Raw genomic sequence first — 25197 nt, forward strand, 5'->3', positions numbered from 1 at the left:
GTGATGGAGGGAACCGTATAGGTGATGGTGGCTGCCATCCATGTCGCGGCCTAAACGGCCCAGAATTCGCCCGAGATGGGTCGGTCGCATTTGGTGCGCTCCCAGGTATCTGAGTCCGAGCCTCTACAGGGGTTCAGTTGTTCTCAGTTCCTGCAGGTACTTCCACAGGCGGGTTAGCCGGGGCCCGAGCCCGAGTACTCCTCTGGGGCCTAGGTGGAGCGGATGGCTCTGCTGGTGCCGGAGGTTGAGCCGGCCTCCTTGTGGCAGCATCTTTTCGTGGACGCCCACGGGGTCTACGGGGGGGAACGTGTACGTCCCTTGGAGGAGGGACTTGGTTTTCGCGCGGAGGCAGGGGCTGAGCCACCTGCACCTCTGCGGCTATCCTTGCCAACTCCTCATTCCGTTTGTTGGCCTCTGCCAACTGCTACTTCAATTGCCAGTTTTCAAGTTCCACAATGGGAACATACCGCTCAGGATTGTAATACATATCCTCATCCCTTGGTGGAGCAGGTGGTCCCCGGGAATCGGAAGATCCACTTCTTTCTTCAACATCCGGGTTTTCCATTGGCTGTTTCCCAGGACGTCTTGGATAATTCTCTTCAGGTGTGTTCTGATTATTATTGGCCATGACTTTTTCAGGAAGGAATGCTTAAGGCTCTCAATGAAAGCACCAAACTGTTGACGCCGTTTTTCATCAACAGTGAAAGAAGAGCACGTAAACAATAACTAGTAATGGCCAATAAAAATATGATAATACAAAACACGATTTTTTACGTGGTTCAGCAGTTAAATCTGCCTAGTCCACGAGTCTTTTTTATTAAGCTCAAGATGATCTCTGAAAATTCTTCAAGGATGAATTCTTTAGAGTTTTTTCTCAAGATTTAGAAAATCGGTCCTTTACAATGGTGCATGACCTCTCTATTTATAGAGAAGATTGCAGAATACTATCCCACATATTTTGGGTAGTTACTCTTTTTGTGCAAATAAATCAAATGGCTTTAAATTCCTGTAATCCGATATAAAAGGAAACGTCCCCTGAAGACCAGGGGGCGTATAACTAATCAAATAATATCCCATGATTTTAGGGGATTTATAGTAATAAATGTAGACCACGTCTCTTATGGACAACACTTGTAGATGTTCAAGGTTATTATCATATATCTCCAAGGCCTTATTCTCCCAAGTCTCTCATCAACGTTCGAGCTAATGACATTTCCCGAGGTCACATGGCTTTCGAGATTGTACGCGCGTCAGGCTCGGAACCCCTGATCCGAGGTCATCCCTGAGGATAGATGCATCTCGAGAGCTACCCTTCGAGATCGTGTGGATTTCGAGGCTACCATATTCGAAGTCGTGTTAGCTTTGCAGGCTCGATGTCTAGTCTTGAAACATACTTCAGACTTTACGAGTTCATTCGCTGTGAATCCAGCTTTTGAGGTCACATTTATTATGGCTCGAAATCTGGGTATAACAAAATAAAAATCAATTACATAATTAATTAAACTAGTTAAATAATCATCAAACAACATATCAAGCTAGCTAGTTATTGAAAATAAAAAATAAATGTCAATAATAATCCAAACATTTCAAGTTCTAACATTGGCAACAACATTACTTATTGAAGCTATGTTTAGAAATTTAAATAGCAAGTCACAACAATTATTAAATTTTACTAATATTTATATAATTAATAACATTATATAAAATAACAAAATAAATAAAAAAATATAACACAAATATACTAAAAAATAAGTATTAAATTCGGAATAATATAAAATAAAATTAACACAAACAAAGTTGTAAGGTAACAAACCTTCTTTGATGCTCAAAATAACCTCTAAATCAATATTAGCAACTCTAAAACCTATATATAATAAACACATTATATCTATAAGAAAAAAAATCTGAAAATAATATAGAAAATAAAAAAAATCATACAAACAAAGATTTAGTGATTCATACATTTTTTGAAGCTCAAGAACTTATTTTAATGTAAGAAAACCAGTCAAAGTCCAATAACAATACCCATTTTCGAACCCTAAAAATACCCACACCCAAAGTCTTTATTTTATCCCTCAAAAATAAAAATGGAACTAATATTTCTGTTTTGAAGTAAGAAAAATGGTTTCAAATGGTAAAAAAAACATAAAAAAATGGTATATTTAGTGAAACCCTCGTGGGAGTACGACAACAATGGAGGTTTTCTGGGTTTGGCGTTTGAGATTTTTGCTTCAGAGAGACGAATGAGGGGCGGAAGCTATATATTAAGGGTATTAAAACTATTTTACTTCGGTTCTTATATAAGAACCGAAGTAAGAGCCTTCAGGGCCGTGTTTGGCTTGCTCCACTTTTCACTTTGGTTTTTTCATAAAAACCGAAGTGAAAAGCCCCAATATAGTGTGCAAACCAAACATGGCCCTTGTCTATTTTATATTTTAACTTCTTTTTTTAAGAAACCAAAGTAATAACCTTTTTTTATGTACTGCCATTCCCAAAAGCGAAGTAAAAACCCATTGAAAGGCTTTTACTTCAGTTTTTTTATATTCTATGTGTAAAAAACGAAGTAAAAGCCTATATTTATAGTAGTGAACATTTTCCTTATGAATTTCATGGAGAAAACTTATGATCTTGAGAGCTAGAGAGAGAGAGAGAGGTTATAGAGAGATTTGAAAGAGTGATCAAGTCTATCAAAACTCTAATAAAATATTTTTATAGTGTAGGCACTGTCATTAAGTCCAACCAATAGGATTAGAGTTTTTTAACACTTCATTTGGAGCTTAAACACACATGTTTTGTACGACGCAGCGCCTCATAGGCAAGTCCAACTTCTCAAAAGTGACATTAATCACCTCCAAATGCTCCCAAACTTTTTGGGCATCTTTAGATACCTCAATGTATCACTTAGGACCCAAAATCACAATTTTTAAATGCCTACAACAAAAATTCAAATTTCATATCTACACTATGTGAAACCATTTCAGTAAAACCCTAGCTCCTTCTTTACTAGGCTTAGACGCCCATCACAGTCCAATAAATTGTGTGAACGCCTATCATGTATTTCTAAAAGGACATGATTTAAATATGTATTTTAATTATACGACTTTATTTATACTTTATAAATAACATTTATAATTAATTAATTTTTACAAAATTAATATATTTTATTTTCTTATTTTATTATTTAATAAATAATAATGAAAAGAAAAATTATTATTTCTTAAATAATAATTTGAAATAATACTCTATTATTTATTTTATTAAAATAATATTCATTTATTTCTTAAAGTAATACTTTATTATTTTTATTATGAAATAATGCTCTTATTATTTTTTTAATTTACCAAATACTTTTCAGTGTTATCAATCTAGTTCAGGGACAAATTGAACAATTGTTCTAAACTCCAATAAACTAATTATCTCTCTAACTTTTGGCTTAATAATTAATTTATTACCTACCTACGAGATTTGCCCACTAAAAATTCATAGTTGCACTTTTAGAACATTCAGTCTTATCTTATTAGAAGTTGTAACTCATTTAGTTATCCATTGATATAGTGATTGTCTAAGTTATGGCCCTCCACTAATCATTCATAATTAGAGATAGGTCATCGCATGTTAACCTCTCTAATTTCATCTTCATTAATCAATGTCTTTGATACTCTAATGAACATTTTTGTAAATCATATACATATAGCAATAGAAATTGAACACTCTATGTTCAAGCACCATTATCAATATAGAAAGGAATAATTGATCTACTTCTAATCAAGGAATGAGTGGATTCCGTATCTGTGAAGTATGTTCCCAACTACCCATATTCCTATGTCTCCAAGATATTAGGAATATGGTCCACGTTTTCTTTCTTCAAATGTACCCCAATAAGTCTCAAACGACCATCGAGTGATGAATGAATAACTTTTATATTTAATAGAAATTATTAGAAATCATTTTCTATTCATTGTGTTCCTAGTCCTACACACTCTATAGTGTATACAACACCCTTATCTCCATGTGTCAACCACAAGTAACAACTCGGATAGACTATCATGTCTAAGTCAGAAGATAGACTGTGCTTATAATCATAATTAATAAAATAACATTCACTTTTATAGTAGCGAATACGGGTAATTTTTATGTTATTATCTTGAATTAATTCTTCTTGTATATACATCAATATATATAATTGATTGAAGATTACATGTAATAACATTGGATCTTTCTAGATCTAGATTAATGACACGTAAAAAAATTATAAATATGAGTGAAATTTAATCATTATCGAGTATTCAGTAATTGTTTTACATAAATACGTTTTAATGGCACATATCCCAACATTAGTAACTTGTTATTATTTTGTTACTAGTTAATTAGTAACAACCACTTTTTTTTATTGGTTGTAGGCTAGTGTTAGTCCTATAATTAGTTAGGGCCACATATCTAAATCTTGGAGCCTCAGCGAGCTCAAGTGCCCAACAAGCTCAACGCTCCGTGAGCTTCTCAATCGATCAAAGCCCATGATAGGTTTCCCTCCTCCGTTGTGAGCAATACTACACAATAACAAGAAAAATAATGGTCCGCACGACAACTATTTAGTATGAGAAAGTTTTAAACACCACGCCCCTTTGCTGCAACATGTTAGGGGCCACTACCTGACCATCAACACTTGTACAACATGATCGTGGTGTCAGAGAGAGAAAGGGATGTTTTGTCTTTTGTGAATTTTCAATGTAAGGATAGAGGGCACACATTTGTTATTTGTACTCCTAAATACCCCTCTAAAAATGAGAAAAATCACCCTTAAAAAGGGGTTCACGACTACACTGTATTAAAAAACACACTGAACAACATAATCATTTCTTTATCCATCTTTTTCCTTCATTATTCTTCATGATTATTCCATTGATGTCATCTTATTTTACTACATACAAATATCTTAATCTTCACCTTGTATCGCAACTTCCAAACGTTAGATATTATACGCCCTAATTTTTCAAGGGCTATTAGCGAGCTGAGGGATGACATAATTATATCAGTCACGTGGAAGTCATATGCTTGGAGATGCTGTTGTCAGGTTCTACCTCTTTAGCTCGAGGTAGCCAAAAATTTATTAAGATTACTAAGGAGCCGAGTCAGAGGTATGATGAAGACCGCAGATTAAGATGGCATCCAGCTCGAGGCACGAGCTGGAGTTGGAAGCCATGACCCTTTATAAAGTCAACCACGCAATGTAAACGTGCATATATCAGACATTACGTGTCTGATATATCCCTGAAGTCTCGGACAGGCAGCATAAACGTGCGTGTTCAGGCACCCACGACTGGGTTGGGCCGTGCGACCCATTATCTCCATTACCTACTAATTAGACCACACTTTATTTGTCAGGTTTTAAGAATTAATCATGAATGTCACAGAAGTGACATGATGGGTTAGAAAGTCACAGGATGACCCCCTTGCCAACCCCTAGGTGTCCTCTCCTATAAATATGGAGACCCTGGGAGTTGCAACAGGTTGGGTTTTATGGTGTAAAGAAATACCCTATAAAGAACACCAGAAATATAGCAATAATATTGACTGGTGGAGTAGAAGGATTTTAACCTTTGAACCACCTAAAAAAAGTATTGGTATCATCAGTTCATTTTAAGACCATTCATCAGTTTCGGTTCATTACTTAGCACTAATCTCATTCTCTTAATTTCTTAATTGCCTGTTGGCGAAGAACCGCGTCAACAGATATATTAGATTTAGTTAACGATTTTCTCACATTGACCACTAGTATCCGATTATCATTCTGAAACTGAGAAAAAATGATTGATTAATGAGATGGATTCAGATTTTGGAAAAATAATATTGTATCCAAGATTCAAGTAAGAAATAAAAATGTACGCATCTATTTTTCATTTATTTATTAAAATAGCAGATTAACCAATCATTTTTTTGGCTATGAACATATAGCAGATTGTACACTGTCTTTGTTTATTTGAGCTTCTATAGAAGGGGAGAACGACAAGATCAACGTGGATTCAGTCGAAAAGTGGACGAAGAAGATGATCAGATTACTGGTTATTCTTTATTCGAGTTTTGATAATTTATATCTCTTCTATATAAAAAGTGTGTAGATAACGAAAATTATTGGTTTTAACTATTTTTTTAATTTTTCTCCATTAACGAATATTCTTATATTTAATGGTAGATTGTAAACTTATCTTAAACTTAAATAAAATTAGAAAAATAAATAATTAAACAAATTAAAATAAGATATTTTACCATAATAATTATTTAAAAATAATAAAACTATATATTTTATAACTTAAATAAAATTTCATTCAACTTAAACTTAGTATTATATTAAACATATAATATATAATCTTTTCTTAATATATAATTCAAAAACTAACAAACATAAACTTAAACAAAAATAAATAAATAAATATACTAATTAAAATATGATATTTTTAATATATTTTATGATAATTTAAATAATTAATCATATTCATTTAAAAATAATAAAGACATACATATCATTTTTTTATCTAATAAATTTGTATGATAGTTTATGTTTTTATCAAGTGATTGAAACTCTTTTTCTTCATCAAATTCACCAATAAAAAACATTGTGAGAAATATTAGAAACTAAAAATAATTGATGCATTTATACTCATGTCTACACTATGACTTTAATTCATTCTATTATATATATATATATATTTTTTTTTTTTAAAGTGAACCGATTTTTATTAAAATTATAAGCAGTGTTTACAACTTTGAAACTAAACAAAAGTGCATTGCACGTTGCTTTTACTTAGTATATCTTCTATATAATAAGTGTGTAGCTAACATAAATTTTTGGTTTAAACGGTTTTTTATTTTTTTAATGTTAACTTTAACGGAATATTCTTATATTTAAGGGTAGTTTGTAAACCCTTAAACTTAAATAAATAATTAAAAAAAATTAAAATATGATATTTTTGAGATATTTTATAATGATAATTATTTAAAAATAATAAATAATTAAAAAATCAAAATATGATATTTTTTTAGATATTTTAGAATGATAATTATTTTAAAATAATAAATAATTAAACAAATTAAAATACGATATTTTTGAGATATTTTAATAATAATTATTTAAAATAATAAAACCATACGTTTTATAACTTAAATAAAATTTTAATTAAATTTAAACTCACTTATTAGAATAATATAATATTAAACATATAATATAATTTGCTGTGAATTAACAACAAATTGTTTTTTTTAAAAAAACTAGGAAGAAATTTAAATTTAAAATTCATGTATAATATTTAATATTACATTAAACATATAATATATAATCTCTTATTGTCACCGCCAAATTAAAAAACTACAACAAATATAAACTTAAATAAAAATAAATAATTTATTTAATTAAAATAATATATTTATTTTAAAATCTATATAGCATTAATATAAATTTAATAAAAATAATTAATAAATTTTATAAATAAAACTAAGTATTCCATGTTGTTTATATCTAATATATATAGGACAATTTTTCTATAGATGCTTCACTTTAAGTTCTACTGGTAGGACTCTCAGTGTTTCTCGACCCGTGAATAGGTTTCGGCGCGACTTTTTTTTATGACCGTGTATATTGTATCTATTTAGAACATCCTGCAAATTTTCAGAAAATTCCTAATAGTTTACAGTACCGAAAACCAGGTCCAAACATGTTGTTTTCCACGCGCATAAAAAAAATTAGTCACGCGTGCAACAACATGTTTAAACCTAGTTTTCGGTACTGTAAACTATTCGGAATTTTTTAAAAATCTGCAGGATGCTCTAAATAGCTACAATATACACGGTCATAAAAAAAAATCTCGCCGAAAACTATTTACGGGTTGAGAATATTGAGAATCCTACCGGTAGGGCTTAAAATGAAGCCCTACCAGAGAATTCCCTTACATATATAAATATATATATATATATATATATTTGAGAATTTTAAGTGTATGTGAATATGATATTTTAATAAACATGATTGGAATTGTCTCCTTTAAAAAAAAACGGAAGGCATCTAGTTATCCGCGGTAAATTTTGTTCTATTTACTTTAGTTAATTTTTAACGTAATTGATGTAATTTCACTTCTAATAATTAATAATTGTTGGATCAACTCATCTATTAATAATAACTCATCTATTAATAATGGTTATGGGAGTGAATATGATGCATATAAAATCCACCCATGTAATTGCAATTCCATATTTAAATGAAAAATTTACATCTAGCAACGTTTTTTCTAACTTAATTACAAAAACATTAATGCTTATTTAAAGTACTCTTTTACCGTTTGATACATACTGTACATATAAATATTATAACATTTTGTCTTTTGCACAATCTCTCTTTTCACCGTGTTTTCCATGTTTTTTTTTTTTTTTTTAAGTTTCTTACATTCTTTCTTCTTCTTAATTTCAAAATTCTTTTCTCGCCACACCACTAGTCAGTTGGGTTTAAGAGTGGAACCATCGTGACCTACTCGTCAAAGTGATCATTTTAATATGTGGGAAACATATATTTTTTCGCCGTCACCGAAGAAGATGATCAAAATAAAAAACAATATTTTAATATACTAAAATTTGTATTCTTATTTTACATTTAAAATATATCATATGGTATTCTAAACAACTTTAAAGTTATTTAAAAATATTTCAAATAATTTTTTTAAAATAAATTTTGTAGGATATTGTTTGGTAACTTTTAAATAGAGCATAAGAAGATTATTTTTGGTAACTCACTAAGTCTGTTGGATACTTTAAATTTGTAGCATACTAAAAAATTTAGAATTAATTACATCAAACACTGTATATTTAGAAAAAATTTGAAATATATGGTGAATACAAATAATTACAAATATACGGTTCTTTCTACAAAAAAATGACGGAAAATAGTAACAAAAAATAAAACAAGAATATAATTCACTAATGTATACGTTTTCTCTAATAAGTAATGAAGAACTTTTTTTTTCTATCATGATGAATTTTTATTTTGTTTTGTACTCGTAATAAAAAAAGATACATCATTAATTGATGTAATATAATTATATTGATGTGACATAATAATATTCAATCAGTTTCTTTTCAATTTTTTTATTTTTATATATTTAAAATGAATGTATTATTAATATTAAACAAATTTTCATGCTTGCATAAATTATAATATTTTTAATAAATATAATCTATTTCTATACTAGTAGTTATTTATTTTTTTCTAATATTTGTTACTAGTTTTATGCCATCTAACATTTTTGTATATATTAGTTACAAAATAAAATAGTGTCTTTTAGTAAGAAACTTAGTTTTATAAATTTTGTTACAAACATGTATTAAATTCACAACTTAATTTTATAAATTTTTGTAACAATCATGTTAAATAAATTTATAAATATTATGTAAATGTTAGTTACAAACTAATTTTTTTGGTTGTGAAATTAGTTTTGTAGACTCTTATTACAAAAATGTAAAATTTGTTTAAAAAAATATATTGTATTTCACCACTATATATATATATATTTAATAAAGTGTTTTATAAATAATGAACATCTTAAATTTATATTTTTAAGTTGTATAGCATAAATATGAAGGTTTCTGTAATTTTTTGGTACAATATTGTAACAATATGGAAAAATATAATATTTTTATGTATATTTTGGTTATGATTTCTTAACTATAACATATTTTCATAAATGTTAGTTACAAAAATATATTTCTTAGTTGTAAGACTAGATTTGTAAACTATTGTTACAAAAAAAAATTAGTTACGAACTTGTTTGTAAGTTTTATCTACAAAAAAAAAAATCTACAATTCTATAACTGATTTTTATAAATATTATTTACAAACATGTACAGATATTTACAAATTTGTAACATATATTTACTAGTTTGTAAACGTTGATCACAAAAAATTGTATTTTACAGCTTTTATTTATGATTTTTCCATTCCGTATTTACACTTTTGTCATTCCATGTTTTTATCCAAAAAAATCCGTATTTTTGTAATGTATCGTATTTTTCAGATTTTTTTTAACTTTTAGTGCATTTGTGTAGATTTCCCAAAAAATTATTCATATATCAAAATGTAACTAATTGATATCTTAAATGATTTATAAAAACAACGAAAATGTAGCTTTTAAAAGTAACTATGCATTATACTAAATAGTATTATTTTCTAATAAGCTATTCATGATAACTTAAAATTATAGGAGTAACTTTTTATATTATATGATAACTAATTAGTTTTTAAAATGGACTTGAAGGTATCGTAATAATATTTTAATAATAAAACATGTAAATTACACGAGTGACTAAAAAAGTCTATTAAAAGTTACCGTGTAGTATACTATATTAATTTTTTTTAATAAATTATATGGTAACATATTATACTATATGACAACTTATTAGTTTCTTAAATAAGTTTGAAGATACCAAAATGTATCTTAAATAGTAAGATACCATAATATATTATAAAAATAACTAATTAGTAAATTAATATGTCTACAAATGACTTTTGAAAGTAACCAAAATGTACTAAAATAATATGATCTAAAAATAAAGATTTTAATAAAAACAAAGTGACAAATTGGTATCTTATGGATATCATAAGCAACAAAATGTAACTTTTTACAACTTAGAAAAAACAAAAATTTTCGAAAAGCGGAATTTTCCAATTTTTTTCAAAATTCAGTATGCTTTGCTGACATGTTACCGGAATTTGTGTAAATAATTTGGTTGAAGTTATTTTTGTAAATCCTCTAGATTCTAGATATATAATTGTAAATTTCCCAATTTAAATATGTAAAATTCACAAAATGGGCTAAAGGTGAGTATCAAAGTTCAAGCCACATGACTTAAAAAAGCCTAGGCCCTTCAAGCCAGATTCGGCTCCCTATTTTCCGCGGGAGAGAGCGAGAACGTTTAAAACTCCAGTACCGAAATTCTGGCGCAAGGCATCTCCTGCAGAAGAAAGAACACATACGATATAGAACAGAACAATCAAAAGAAGAAGTACAAGCATATGGCAACGGCAATGGAAATGGAAATGTACGACAACACAAACCACTTGCTCTTATTCTGTAACTGGAATCGGAACATAAAGGAAATCTCAGTTGTGAGATTTTTAATCAAATTTAATTTTCACCCTTTGACTTTCGAAGCCTCGTGGACCGATCCAAATCTCATTATTCAAATTCCAGGGTGGTCCTCGAATCTCGCTTCCTCCCACACTCTATTCCTTTGTTATTGCTGCTCACACACTTCTTTCTTTCTTTCACATTCTCCATTTCTCCCTTTATCTCATTTTTCACGATTATACATACATACATACGTTTTCATCAGATCCACAATCTCAGTTTCTCTGGAAACTTTGGAGCTGCCTTTGCGTGCTCATTAAAAAGATAGCATTTGCACGCTTTTTGCATGATTTTCTTCTGTTGAACTTTTAGCTCTGTACACTCTTTCTCATTGCAGGGCGTTTTCATTCCTTTCTCTTTATCTTCTTGACTTTTGGGGTTCGATAGGCAACCGGGTCATATGGGGCATCTTTTGTTACAAGAATCAGTCGTGTTGTGATTCAGAGCAGCCCAAGAGAAGATTCCATCAGCAGTTTAAGGATATAACCTTAAGATTTTGGTTCGGGAAAACTTTCCAAGTGCCCAAATTGGTGAGAGTTTTACCCAATCTTGAAATTTTCTCCCTTTTTGTTGATCCTAATTATAGTTTTCTGGGACCTTTTTTTTCTCCTTTCCGAAAAAGGTGTATTTTAGTACAACTTTTTGGGTTGCAGGTGTTTGTGACATGTCATCTGAATTCAATACATACGCAGCTAAAGACCAAGACTTTGATTGTGAGGATCCAGGACTTGGCTCTACAAATGGGGAAGTGTCTGCTTCCATTAGCAGTATTGGTACAAATGGAGCACGTAGAGCTATCACTGACAGGTTCAACCACTTCCCATATTCTCATCTGTCATGTACATTCAAATTATGAACACAGATAACACAAAGGGTGGTTTTTGGAATAATGAGTTTTGGAGCATTCAAAAAAACCAAAATCCCCACTTGCTTAGTTGTGTACTTGAACAATTTTGTCGATTTTCAAAGCAGATTAATGTTATTATGCTGGATAAGTTTTTCATGTATTTAAGACTGTTCTATAACCAGAATCTTTAGAGGGAACCGAGCAGCAGTAGAGGATCTAAAAGTTTCAATTGGTGGAGATGAAAAGCGTGAACATGGAACAGGGAAGAAGTCAGGACCCTTGTTGTCTGGGATAGCTTACTGCATTTCTTCTTGCAGCATGATATTGCTGAATAAAGTTGTTCTATCAGGTTATAACTTCAATGCGGGTATATCATTGATGTTTTATCAAGTATGTTACTCGATGCTTTTCCATGTACTTTTCATTAAAAATAGTTTTCTAGGCTGATAGTGATACTGACACACACGTGTCACATGTTGTCACACATATTTTGTTGTAAGTAATAGTGAGTTTTCACAAAAAAATGTTTAGGCTGGTATTAAACTTTTCAATGTATGTTATTCTGCAGAATCTGATCAGTTCTTTAGTTGTTATTTTTTTGGGACTATCTGGAGCAGTTTCTGTGGAAAAGCTTAATCCCAAGTTGATTAGGGTCTGGATTCCTGTCAATGTAATCTTTGTTGGTATGCTTGTATCAGGAATGTATAGGTAAGTTGAGAATTGTATAGACTTAACTTTCTTTTGTCTTTCTTCCAATAGAAGTGACCCAATTGGTACCCTTTTCCCTGGCAGTTTGAAATACATAAATATTGCAATGGTGACCATTCTGAAGAACATGACAAATATTTTAACAGCCATTGGAGAATTGTATATATTCCGGAAACATCAGAATCAGAAAGTCTGGACTGCAATGTTTTTTATGGTAAATGAAATTAGTTTACTTCCATTTCTCACAAGCCATGAAATCATACTTTGACATATTGACTATAAATAATTATTACTTGACGTGCAGGGTACACAAGGATGAACTTTTTCTTGACTCAGTACTAGGCTGTATAGACACCTTTATGTATAGTTGACATAGATCTACTAAATAATATTAAAAAATTGATTATTATTTTTAGGACATGAACTTTGTTACACGTTGACAAATGATGATTTTGTATAATTTTTTTTTCGGTGTATTGCAGATTATTTCTGCTATCACTGGTGGTGTCACGGACCTTTCCTTTAATGGAGCAGGTTATGCATGGCAGATTGCAAATTGTGTTCTAACAGCAACCTACTCAGTATGCATACTTTAAAGAAATTATTGATTCATATTCTTTTTGTAATCTTACAAATTTGAGTCAGAGATCTGTCAATTAGAACTGGACTGTGAAAACCATTGTTATTTGTGCATATTTCTCTGTACTTTGAAAATGCAAATCAGCAAGCAACCTTTTTTTTCTCTTTATGATAGTTAACTCTACGGCGGGTCATGGATGAAGCAAAGAAAGCTACGAAATCAGGCACTCTCAATGAAGTTTCAATGGTGTTGCTTAATAATCTATTATCTTTACCTTTTGCCATCATTTTAATTCTCATTTTTGGTGAATGGGAATATGTAATGAATGTGTAAGTCTTGTCTCAAATGTAGACATTAAAAGCTTTTCATTTACTTTCTTCTTTAAACTAATTAACATTTCATTTTTTTTCCTCACATTACTTTGGTCTATGCAGGGAGGTAACCAAATTGCCAATGTTTTGGGTTGTTGCAACAGCTAGTGGGTTGCTTGGCCTAGCCATCAGCTTTACATCCATGTGGTTTTTACATCAAACTGGACCTACCACTTATAGGTAACTTCTTTACTGCTTCAGATTAAAACCAACACTCCATTAGTAATTATCTAAGATTTTCTGTTGTGGCTAATCTCTACTCCATTCAATTATTACCATTCTCTTAATGGAATCTCTTAAATGCTACAATGTCAGTAAATGCCTCTCTAATCTAACATTGAGCTCCTACTACTTAACAGTCTAGTGGGTTCTTTGAACAAGATTCCTATCTCCATTGCTGGTTTGATGTTATTCAATGTGCCGTTAAGTTCATCCAACTTCTTCAGCATCCTGTTTGGTAATTAATCAACATCACAAACCAGGGTTACTTTTATATAGACAGATTCATTCATCTCATTCTCTCATTTTTAATTTTTTTTCTTTAACATTTTCAGGTTTATTTGCTGGAGTGCTGTTTGCCAGGGCCAAAATGTCCTGATTATAGTATATGAATAGTCTCAATTAGACACAGTAATGCCTGCAAGATAAGATTAAATTGAGTATTGAAGCCTTTGCAAGATACTCCTTTTTCCTTTTTTTTTTCCATACACAATTTCAACACCTTTTCTTTTATATGGTTAAGAAAATATATACAAGAGAGCTGAATAAGTAGTATGCTCTCTCTCTGATATACTTTCTTCTCATTTAATTGTTTATTAAATTGTAAAAGGGTTATCTCTATGACTCATATATTTCATACATACATCTACTACCCTACAGTTTTGCTAATGAAAATGATAATATCATCTGCTAAGGTTTTTTTTATATATGTCTTGCTTGTTTGGTCATCTTTATGTTTAATTATATTTACGTATTTACATTCTGTATACTCCTAAAAAAATTACTGAAATATAAATTGTCTTTAGAAAACACCAAAAAATTGCAAAAATAACTTTGTACCATTTCAAGGACTTGTATACTAAAATCCGACCCTTATGACTCAAATTTTTGGAAATAAAATTTATAAATAGTTAAACCAAGAACTGACTTCAAAGAAAAAGAAAATCCTTACTCTCATTTTTCCCCCTTTCAAATTATCTTTTTTTGTCACGGATTAGCAAAGGTATCATAATTGTAATCATTTTCAAATATAAAAAATAGATTTTGTTTCACATAAAGAATAGATTAACTTGAAATTGAGGATGTATTCACGGTGATCAATGATCATTAATGACGGAGCCAGCAATATTTTGTGGTAAAAAATTAAAAAGAAGAATATTAATATTTATTTTTTATAGTGGTTAAAGTGAAAAATAGCTAAAATTTTACATGTGCATTGTTTTTTAAGCACTCGTGGTGATCTATTGTGTGTGTATGGACACTACTCTGGTCAAAGACTGGCTAAGTTAATTCCACAAGACAACAAGAGAGTAAATGTACAATAAAAATTAGAAAGAGAAATATAAGAGTTTTTATTACCCAAAAAGCTAAAAAAAATGAAACGGAAAGGTAACACACGATCGAGGTCATACTATTACTACCCTTATCATCACAATGGGCAAGCATTTAGTATCAATCCAAGCAATAAAAAAGAAGGCTTAATGCTCTCCCAAATTTGCCTCTCCTCAATAAAGTGTAATTAATTTGAGGAACAACCTACAAACACCATTCTCTTCTTAGCATAATTTAATTATCAAGGCGTATTAGCCAAAATCACCCTCATCACTTGCTTGTTACAAACTTGGTTACACAAGGGTACTATCGTCTTTCCATTTCATACAATACAATGGCGCCAAAATTCCCAGTGTTGCCACCAAAATGATAATTTTACATTTTATCTATTTATTAGAAAAGAGAGAAGGTTTAATAATTGTGGTAAAACATAACGAACGCTCTAATCTCTCCCTAATTGTTTCTACTTTTGGCCAAGGTAGGAAGCTCAGGAGTTACATTGGAGAGAATTCTTAACCGTTCGATTCGCCCCAAGATGGACGGCTATTGACCCATGTGGCTGATTACGAGGCTTGGTATAAGCTCTCCCTTCGCCAACGCTCTCTCTTGTAAATTATTATCATGGAGTTTTCTTCTCTCTTTGTGCTAAATAAAGTAAAACTCGACATTCCCACCAAAAAATTCAGTCCAAAAATAATCTAGCTTATAAATTAGTAGTCAGGGAAGTCCTCTGAGGATTTTGGTGAAATCCCACTTGAAGCTTCATTCCATGGATAACAAAGAGGAAGGAACTGGTGCTGGTGCTGGTGCTGGCGCTGGTTTTTTCTCTGGTGATTTTACTTCGTATAATTATAGAAGTTACAAGCCTTATAATACTAATAATAGTATTCATCACCATTCTAATTTTTCATGTAAGCCAGCTCGTCCGCCATTGACAGCCATAGACAGTTTCTTAAGTGGTCAAAGCCACCATTTGACTAATAATACTTCTTCTGATCATCAACTACAACTGGCTCACGATCATGATCATCAAAGCAACGTTGTTTCATCATCAGAAAATGGGTTGTGGGATTTTTCTTCGAGCAGTACCACTGTGGTTGATCATAATAATAATACTAACCATTATTATGGTGCAATTACGTCTGGGGTTCATTTTTCTTGGCCTATGAGTAGTTTAACCGGTGCTGATCATCATCAAGATCACCAAGCAAGCTTCTTTGAAGGGCTTTTTGTTGATGACGATGATGATCACCATGGTGTGGTAGAAGCTGGTATGAATAGGACACAAGATAGAATTATGAACATTGATACGTGTTTGAACGAAGAAGTTGCGGAGATGATGATCAATAGCTGTAAAGAGATGGGAAAGAGAGCTCTTAAAAAGGCTTCTTCTGCGGCTTTAATAAAAGGACAATGGACAGACGAAGAAGACAGGTATAATATACATAAATATATATAGTCTTTTATTATTATTGTTTTTCCTTCTTTTTGTCCATATCTCGTGAGAGCTATACTGTAATATATTAGGGTTCTGCTTTGTTTTTGTGAAGGAAACTGATTAGACTGGTGAAGCAATACGGAGTACGAAAATGGGCTCAGATAGCTGAAAAAATGATTGGGAGAGCCGGTAAACAGTGCCGAGAGAGGTGGCATAATCATTTGCGCCCTGATATCAAGGTTTTTCCATTTCTTTACTAATCTCTCTCTATATAGATCCTTAATTAATTTCTTCTTTCTGGTTGTATGAGAAAGTAATTTAATTTGATCCTTTCTTCATGTTACGATCTATGTACTAAACTACTGTGTTCGTCTAATAATTGTTAGATTCTAAGATTTAGTGGTATATATATTTGGAATCTTACATGCCAAATGAAATAGATCTTTCTAGTATATATTTATTTTCCATATTTAGCATATTTATATTTGTTTATTTTCGATCTGATTCTGAAGATTCATTAATTTGACATATATATGCAGTATGCTTCATTTTTTATTTCCTTTTTGAGTTTATAAACAAACACCAGTTAGCAAATAAACCTAGGGTTTGTAAGCGAATGCATGCATCTAGTACAAATAAATATATATGGACTCACTTTGCATTTCATCCTATATATGATCTATGTATGCTCATTTCTGATTCATCTCTTTTAAATTTTTAGAAGATTAAATATCGTTACTAAATTCATGTCAAAATTTTAATATTGCGGGGTTATCAGAAAGATGGCTGGAGCGAAGAGGAAGAAAAAATACTAGTTGAAGCTCACGCGGAGGTCGGGAACAGATGGGCGGAGATTGCGAAACGCATCTCGGGGAGAACGGAGAATGCGATCAAGAACCACTGGAACGCTACTAAAAGGAGGCAAAATTCAAGGAGAAAGAGCACTAAGCAGAGTGAATCCCAGAACAGAAATAAGCCTCAATCTTCAGTGCTTCAAAATTACATTAGGAGCAAGAGTCTCATGCTGATGCTTAACAACAACAATGGTAATAATGTTCCCACTGTAGTAGTGGACTTGTTATCTGAGTCAACTAGTACCAATACTACTACTACTGATTGTGGTGCGGAATCTCCTTTACTGGTATCTGATCAGGCATACGACGATGAAGTGCTTTTCATGCAGAATCTCTTTAGTAATAACCCAACTACTACTACTACTATTACTGATCATTCAAACAAAAGCCACGGTGGAGATGATCATCATCAACAGAAGCTCAACATGAATGATCATGGGAATATTATTCCAAACAATACTACTACTACTACTCCAAGTGGTAGGAGTACTCATCTTTACTCCGACCTCTACTTATCTTATCTATTGAATGGTGCACCGGCTAGTTCATCATCATCTTCGATTTTTAATGTTAATGATGATGATTGCTATGGTCAGATGGTTGACGATGCTGATCATCATCGTGGTGAGCATTCTGATTCAAATGGCATCGTGGGAAAGAGAGAGATGGATTTGATAGAGATGGTCACTTCTTCTCTCTTCTCCAAAGATTAGCTATATTCTGTAGTATAATCTACCTAGATATTTATATACATAAATGTGAACTTTGAAGAACTATCCCAGTTCTCTCTCTATTATATTCAATGCAGTATAGTGGGGTTTTGTTATGCGTTTCTTTGGTTTAATTTTGTAAAGCATTGTACTCTCTGAGGAACCACCGGTGTACTGTTTGTTTTTTTTTTTGTTTCGTAGCTGGACTCGTGATTTTGTTGGAGATTTCCTTAAATATTTCAGTTGCAATTATTTGTGTCGTTTTCTTTATTATTAGTTTTCTCTCAACGTCCTTGGACTCTTACATGTTTCCAAACACAAACAAAATATATATTTCAAGATATTAATTTCTTTTAAAAATTCAAAACGTTCTTGGAGCAGGGTCTATATACAAGTCATTAGTAAACTAGCCAACTTTAGTTTTGTCCGTAAGTACATACTTATAAGGTTAATTCTATAGTATTAGTAAACAAACAAATCATTTCAAATTCTTTGATTGTTATTGACGTGGAGTGCGACATCAGCACCTGAAGTGCCACATCAAAATTTTGTTAGCAAATTATATTGGACAAAAATCCTATATTTCAGTAGCATAAATAGTTGGTGATAATTTTTAACAATTCCAAAATTTCGAAAGGAACGATTTAATGATGGTATAATAGTTTAGAGGAAAAATCTTCTTTAACCCCATCCCAAAAGTAACACCATAAAACATATTCATTATATTTAGTTTTTTAAAATACATCAATTGCATCATAAAAATATTGTATTATATAAACGAGCCGCACGATTATAAAATAAATCGAGTTTGGGTTAATCATTTACTTGTAATACATAATGATCTCAACAAGTATTATGAAAATTAAGCTACGCAAATATACGTAATCGCAACAGTAGTAATATTTGGTAAATATATTATCGTCCCACGAAAATTGAATTATCGACTACCAAACAATTAATAGTTTAATTTGGGTAACGAAAGTTGGTGTTATAAAATTTAGAAATAAAAACATAAACACATGTAAAACCCAAAAGTAAACACAAAGAAATAACACAAGAATTTAATCAAGAGTAAGAGCAATTAGGGATTTTAATCTCATCAACTATCAACTCTAATATTTACTAATGCAAGATTACAATCTTTCTTCTTTCGTAAGATAGTAAGTATACTACAATATTTTATATTCAGATTGTGAAATATAAAATTCGACCTAAATGAGAATTTTCTATATCTCTATGATAAATTCACACAAAAGAAGCACTAAGATTAAAAACTCAAAAACTACACAAACAACCATGATACTCTCGTTCAAGATTGAATTTATGTTTGATCAATTATATCATATTCAAATTTCACTTTTTATATTTTGATTCAAACTCATTTAGATTATGCAAAAAGATGGTCAATCAATCATATATTATAACCACAAATTGAACGAATCTAATTGAGAAGAAGAAATCATAAACTTTGCATTAATTCATAATAGAGATTCAATTAAAAACCCTAATACTAAAATTACTGTTGGGGTTTTATATATGCCTTAATTAAAACTCAATTTCTTTGTAATCTCATTTATTGTCAATAAAAGAATAGAAATCAATTTTTGACTTGGTCAATCACTTTGCTCACATGTTTTATTTTCATGATTATTTGTTTAATATAAACTTCTATTAAATCCCGAGCATATAGCTAATCGTATTTATAGTGATGTAATCACAGTGGAATATAAATATAATTATATATTCAAAATAAGTTAGTCATAAGATTAACCAGTGCACATGATTTACACGTACTTGCTAATCTACGATATGATCTACTTACACAACGCAGTGTTATGTTCTTTCCATAACATTAGTAAAGTAGATAAGATCAGATGTATTTGTTACATCGGACTGGACCGATATTGATAGTTGATAGAATAAGTAAACATACCGTTATTATCTATTTTAGTCATATCATATAGTTTACCATAGGTCAATTCAATCTCAATTCTGAGTGGATAGTATTCCAACTGATTGTATTATTTGAGTTCTTTGACTTGTTCGTTATCGGCTTACCCTATGGACTAGCCCATACTTACATCTTGGGAACTCGATAGTATAATTGAGTGGGAGTGTTAATCATAGATATGAACATCTATAACTTCTAATGAAGAAGTAAAACGATAGTTCCATTTTAGTTTGGTTCAAGGTGCTAAATGATAGAGATCTCATTTCAGTGATTAATATTAGTTTACTGAAATACCACTTACAAGGAACTAAGTGTTTTAAGGATAAAATACAATGAGGGTAAAATAGCATTTTAGTCTCATCTCATTGTAGACCGTTTATAGAGGATTGAGTGACAATTATGGTTGTAACAACGGATAATTATTAACGTATATGTATTGGTTATAGAGCGTTCTATGAATTCAAGAGTGCAATGCTAAGTCTTTAATAGAGTCACGAGGAATTAATAAGTTAGTAAATTTATTTATTAAATTTATGATAACTTATTGGAGCTTGATTTCATAGGCCCATGGTACCCACTGTACCTTGGATAAAATTATCTAGACAGTCTCAAATAATTGATTTAATTATCAATTAGAATTATAAAAGTTAACAAGTTCAATTTTGGATAGTTTCATACAGTTATACAATCTAGAGAAGAAAAAAGATTTTAGGGCAGATTTATTAATTAAGACAAATTAGAGTCTAAATTAATAAATAAGTTTAAATCGATGTTCAAATTATAAATAATTAATTTGATAGAGGATTTAAATAATTATCTAATTAATTAAATCAATAGAAAATAATACATGCCTTGATTTTAATTTCAATGGGCTTATAATTAAATGAGAAATTTCACGAGCCTAAAGCCCATGGGAATTTTGACGTAATGGCTGATATTATCTATTATTTTATTAATTTTTAATTAAAATAAATGACCTAATTGATTCTATAAAATGAATGCTAAGTGAGAGTTGAAACTAGATTTTTGAATCAATTTGTTTTGAGAAGATTAGATGATCTATTCTTGATGCTCTCGGTTTTAGATTTTCTCTATGGCATAAGTCATTTTCTAAGCCTCAATATTCTCTTCTATTCTTCTTCTCTTTGTATCTATCTCATGTGTTGAGAATTGTCCACTCTAGTCTAGGTGATTCTAAGGATACTTTGGAAGACTGTGAAGAAAATTGAAGATCGGTTTAGTTTCTTGGTGATACTCTGCGACAGAAATGATACAAGGGTTAGAGAAACTGAAGGAATGACTAATACATTCCGCTGCGTATAATGTAAGTGTTCTTTGTTAGGAACAAATTTCCTAATATGTAATGGAATTGTGTGATGAGTTGGCCCAGTGTACAACACAAATTTTGTAACTTATTTAAACCACTTTTAAATATGCGGATCCATTAATATACATACATTAATCATAAACAAGAAAAAGAATAAAGAACATACCTCTCGATGCCTATCAAGTGTCATTGCTATCTTTTTGCAAAATAAACGATATTCCCATCCAAGCTGCTCTCAGGTACTCACACCAAGATCTTCCATAGCGTTCTCTATACCTCAAGAAGTGCGTGGGCACTTAGAGAATAAATGATGGTATATTTCTGATTCAACTTGATATACTCAACACATGAGAATAAGAGAATAGGCCTGAGATTGGTTCTGTAACTTTTTCAGGGAGAGATGGAAAGTATCATTATTTTATTTTAGAGCGAATAATTGAGTATATTGTTTTTTTTCTTCTGATAAGTCTAACTTATATAGAAAATATTTAAATTTAAAAAATAAATATGTAACCAATTACAACTTATCTTTGAATTACTTAATTATCTTATTAATGAAAATATCAAAACTATCTTTTTGAATTTTTCATTAATTAATTAATCAAATAAATAAAAGTGAAAAAATTCACTCCCTGATTTCTATAGCTGCACGCCACACAGTCCATGAATTGTGTGTGTCGTGCCGTACCCCATAAAATAGGGGGTTTTATTTTCTCAACCATTATTTAATTATTTTAATAATGTAAACATCAAAACTAACTTTTGACTTATCCAATAATTAATTAATTAAATAAATAGAAGTGAAAAATCCAATCTTGATATTTTACTGTGCTACACGCCCAAGTAAGTCCCTGAGACTCCTTGGTGCGTGTAGCTCCCTACAAAATAGGGTCCAAATTTTTTTTCCACAATTATTTAATTATTTATTCAAAATACATTATCAGATAAAATCAAACAACTTGATAATTAATTCAAATTTGAATCTATTATCTTTTTAATTAATTATCACATATAATTAATTATTTGAATAAATATTAATCTTTTAAATTCAAATCCAATTTGAACTTGTCATTATTATCTCACACTCAAATAAAGATATTTAATTAATTCTACTAATTAATTAAAACCAATTGTAATTAAATATTAATTTAAAAAATTTAATATTCATTTTATTATAATTTCAAAAATTATAATTAATTATTTTTATAATTTTGAAAATTACACAATAATTAACTATTAATTAATTTTGATAATTACAACTAATTTGTAATTAATTAATTAATTATTATTATCACATAATTGCATATTTGGCCCGAAGAATAAATTTCTTCTTAAATATGTCTTTTTACCATTTTACCCTTTATATCAACTCTTGCCTTGAATAGTGTTGATAGAGCCGCTGTGGGGACCTATGGACCTATAATTTCAAGCTCCAATAAATTTGTGATTATTAATTAAACTCTTTAATTAAATAATCTTAATTTATTAATCTCATGATTACTCTACTATAAATATGAGACTGCAATCTTGTAATTATAAACATTTCATTTACCAAGTACTTTATAACAATAAAGTGTCCATTGATATAATCAATACATACAAATTAACCCTCTAATAATGGTTCATAAATAACTGGGAATAAAATTACTGTTTTACCATTTTAATTATATCTTGTTTCCTTAAGTACCATCAACTTTACTAGTGAAGATTAATTCATAAACAAATTATGAATTTGAGCTCAATAACCTTTCAGTCCCAAAAGTCAACCCTTAAGAGAATCATTATTCAATATCTTGCAAGAAGGTATAGATTCCTTATCTATATACTATGTCCCCAGCCATTTACATTAATGAGTTCCCAAAACAAAAGTTTCTAGACTGATCATTCTGACAAACCCTAACGAGTGAATCAAAGAACTCATATAACATAAACATGAGTTCATAATAACTTCAGGATTAAGATCTATTTTTATATGATCATTAGTTGATAGATTTAATTAATACTTCAAAACGATATTTAACTAAGTATTAATAAACATATCTGGTCCAGTTCTATATATTCTGTAATATATAAAGTACATCCAGTAAAATGTCCTACTACACTAGTAATCCGGATTTAGATCACATGTATTCATAATACTAGTGGACCGTACTTGCAGTAATTAATCTAAAGATTCCATAGCTTTATTTTACTGCGAACTATTCAAGTTCATTTATCTCAACACACAATCCTCTCGTACCAATACGTGGTTGAGATCACATATATGAACTTAGGAATTTTTCTGATATTTACTTAATATTATCACAGAATAATATAGTCCATAAAATATATGTATAACAAATTCAATTTATTTATTTATTTCTTAAAACAATGTCTACTGCATATGCTTTCAGGGCACAATTCCCAACATTCTTATTATTATCTTTGTTTAAATTCAATTGTAGAAACATGTTCTAGGTTGTTTTATATTGATGTGTTTAATATATGATTTACATGAAAATAATTAAGATCTTGTATAAAGTTTTCCAATCAACTAGCCTCAGAGCCTTTGGTAGTCTTTATTTTCATGTATGAACATGGTAAAATTGAATTATTTGATCTGTGTAGTAATTGGATGGATATTTCATGTTTTTTATGCTGCATATTGAATTTTATGTGATTATTAGCATATTTGGGTTATTTTATTGTGTTTTCTTTGCAAATTATTTTATATAAATGTTTTATTTGATGTAAAACATGGTAAAAATTAATTAAAAAAATGTTTTTTAGGTTGAAAAATTACACAAATTTTATTAATTTTTTTTCTTTTGGGAAGTGGTCGCAGCCACCAACTTTCACTGGCTGCGGCCTGCGATAAATTTTTCTTTAAATTTGATTTTTGAATGGGTTAATACAAAAATATCAGATTTTTTTTATCATTTAAAAATATATTTTTTAAATACGATATTTTTGTTGTTTGATTTTTTTAAAAAAATAGATATTTTCTACAAAGATTCAAATTCACATTTAAAAATAGGTTAACTAATTAATTTTAAATATTTTAATATATTAAAATATTAGAATTATGTTATTATATTAAATATATTTTTAAAATTGTTTATTAGAAAATAATAATATCTGATTATTCTACGGATTTAAATAATTATAGATATTTGAATTTATTTAACTGTTTAAGATTTTTTTTTTCAAAAACAGCAGGTGATATTTGTTTTAAAAATTTATAACTAGTTAAACTTTTAAAAATATCACGTTTTTCAACCCAATTAATAATTTTTTTAATAAATGAGATTTAAATTAATTTTGGTTAACTGTTGATAAATCCTATTTAAATTAAATAAATATTTTTCAAAATGACCTAAACTAAGTTGATTGTTGATAAATGAAATTTAAATTAACTTTGGTTAATTATTGATAAATTTCATTTAAATTGACTTATTTATTTTTGCAAAAATTTAATTAAATCAAATTTTTGGATAAATTCTAGAAAATTGATTGTAGTATTTTTGCAAATGAAAGAAATTGTGGTATTTTTACATAAATTCATAGACTTGCTCATATAGTAACATGATTACGTCTATCCAATTATAACATGTTTGTTTGCACTATATGTGATATTTTTACTATTGAGCTTAGATACATATAGTGACTCATATGTTTAATTGATATATGGATCTTGCTAAATAAAACATTCATAA

The 25197-nt window shown here is 29.8% G+C and overlaps 1 protein-coding gene and 1 pseudogene across 1 annotated transcript; both read left to right on the forward strand.

Annotated features, from left to right (window-relative positions):
- The first annotated feature begins 12680 nt into the window (after positions 1-12680).
- Positions 12681-14559, forward strand: LOC133789554 (GDP-mannose transporter GONST2-like; annotated as a pseudogene).
- Positions 14560-15991: 1432 nt separating this feature from the next.
- Positions 15992-18227, forward strand: LOC133791626 (transcription factor MYB119-like). Its single transcript, XM_062229545.1, has 3 exons — positions 15992-16656; positions 16773-16899; positions 17439-18227. Exons 1-3 carry the CDS (start codon positions 15992-15994, stop codon positions 18225-18227), a joined length of 1581 nt encoding a protein of 526 aa, XP_062085529.1.
- The last annotated feature ends 6970 nt before the right edge of the window (positions 18228-25197 follow it).

The sequence above is a fragment of the Humulus lupulus genome, chromosome 7, assembly GCF_963169125.1.
Source record: "Humulus lupulus chromosome 7, drHumLupu1.1, whole genome shotgun sequence".
In the NCBI taxonomy this organism is placed as follows: domain Eukaryota; kingdom Viridiplantae; phylum Streptophyta; class Magnoliopsida; order Rosales; family Cannabaceae; genus Humulus; species Humulus lupulus.

Excerpts from the sequence above, each read along its gene's own strand:
- LOC133791626 (XM_062229545.1), top strand. The coding sequence starts at position 15,992 with ATGGATAACAAAGAGGAAGGAACTGGTGCTGGTGCTGGTGCTGGCGCT. Across the intron at positions 16,657-16,772 it reads TGGACAGACGAAGAAGACAG|GAAACTGATTAGACTGGTGA; the intron begins GTATAATATACA and ends GTTTTTGTGAAG. Across the intron at positions 16,900-17,438 it reads ATTTGCGCCCTGATATCAAG|AAAGATGGCTGGAGCGAAGA; the intron begins GTTTTTCCATTT and ends CGGGGTTATCAG.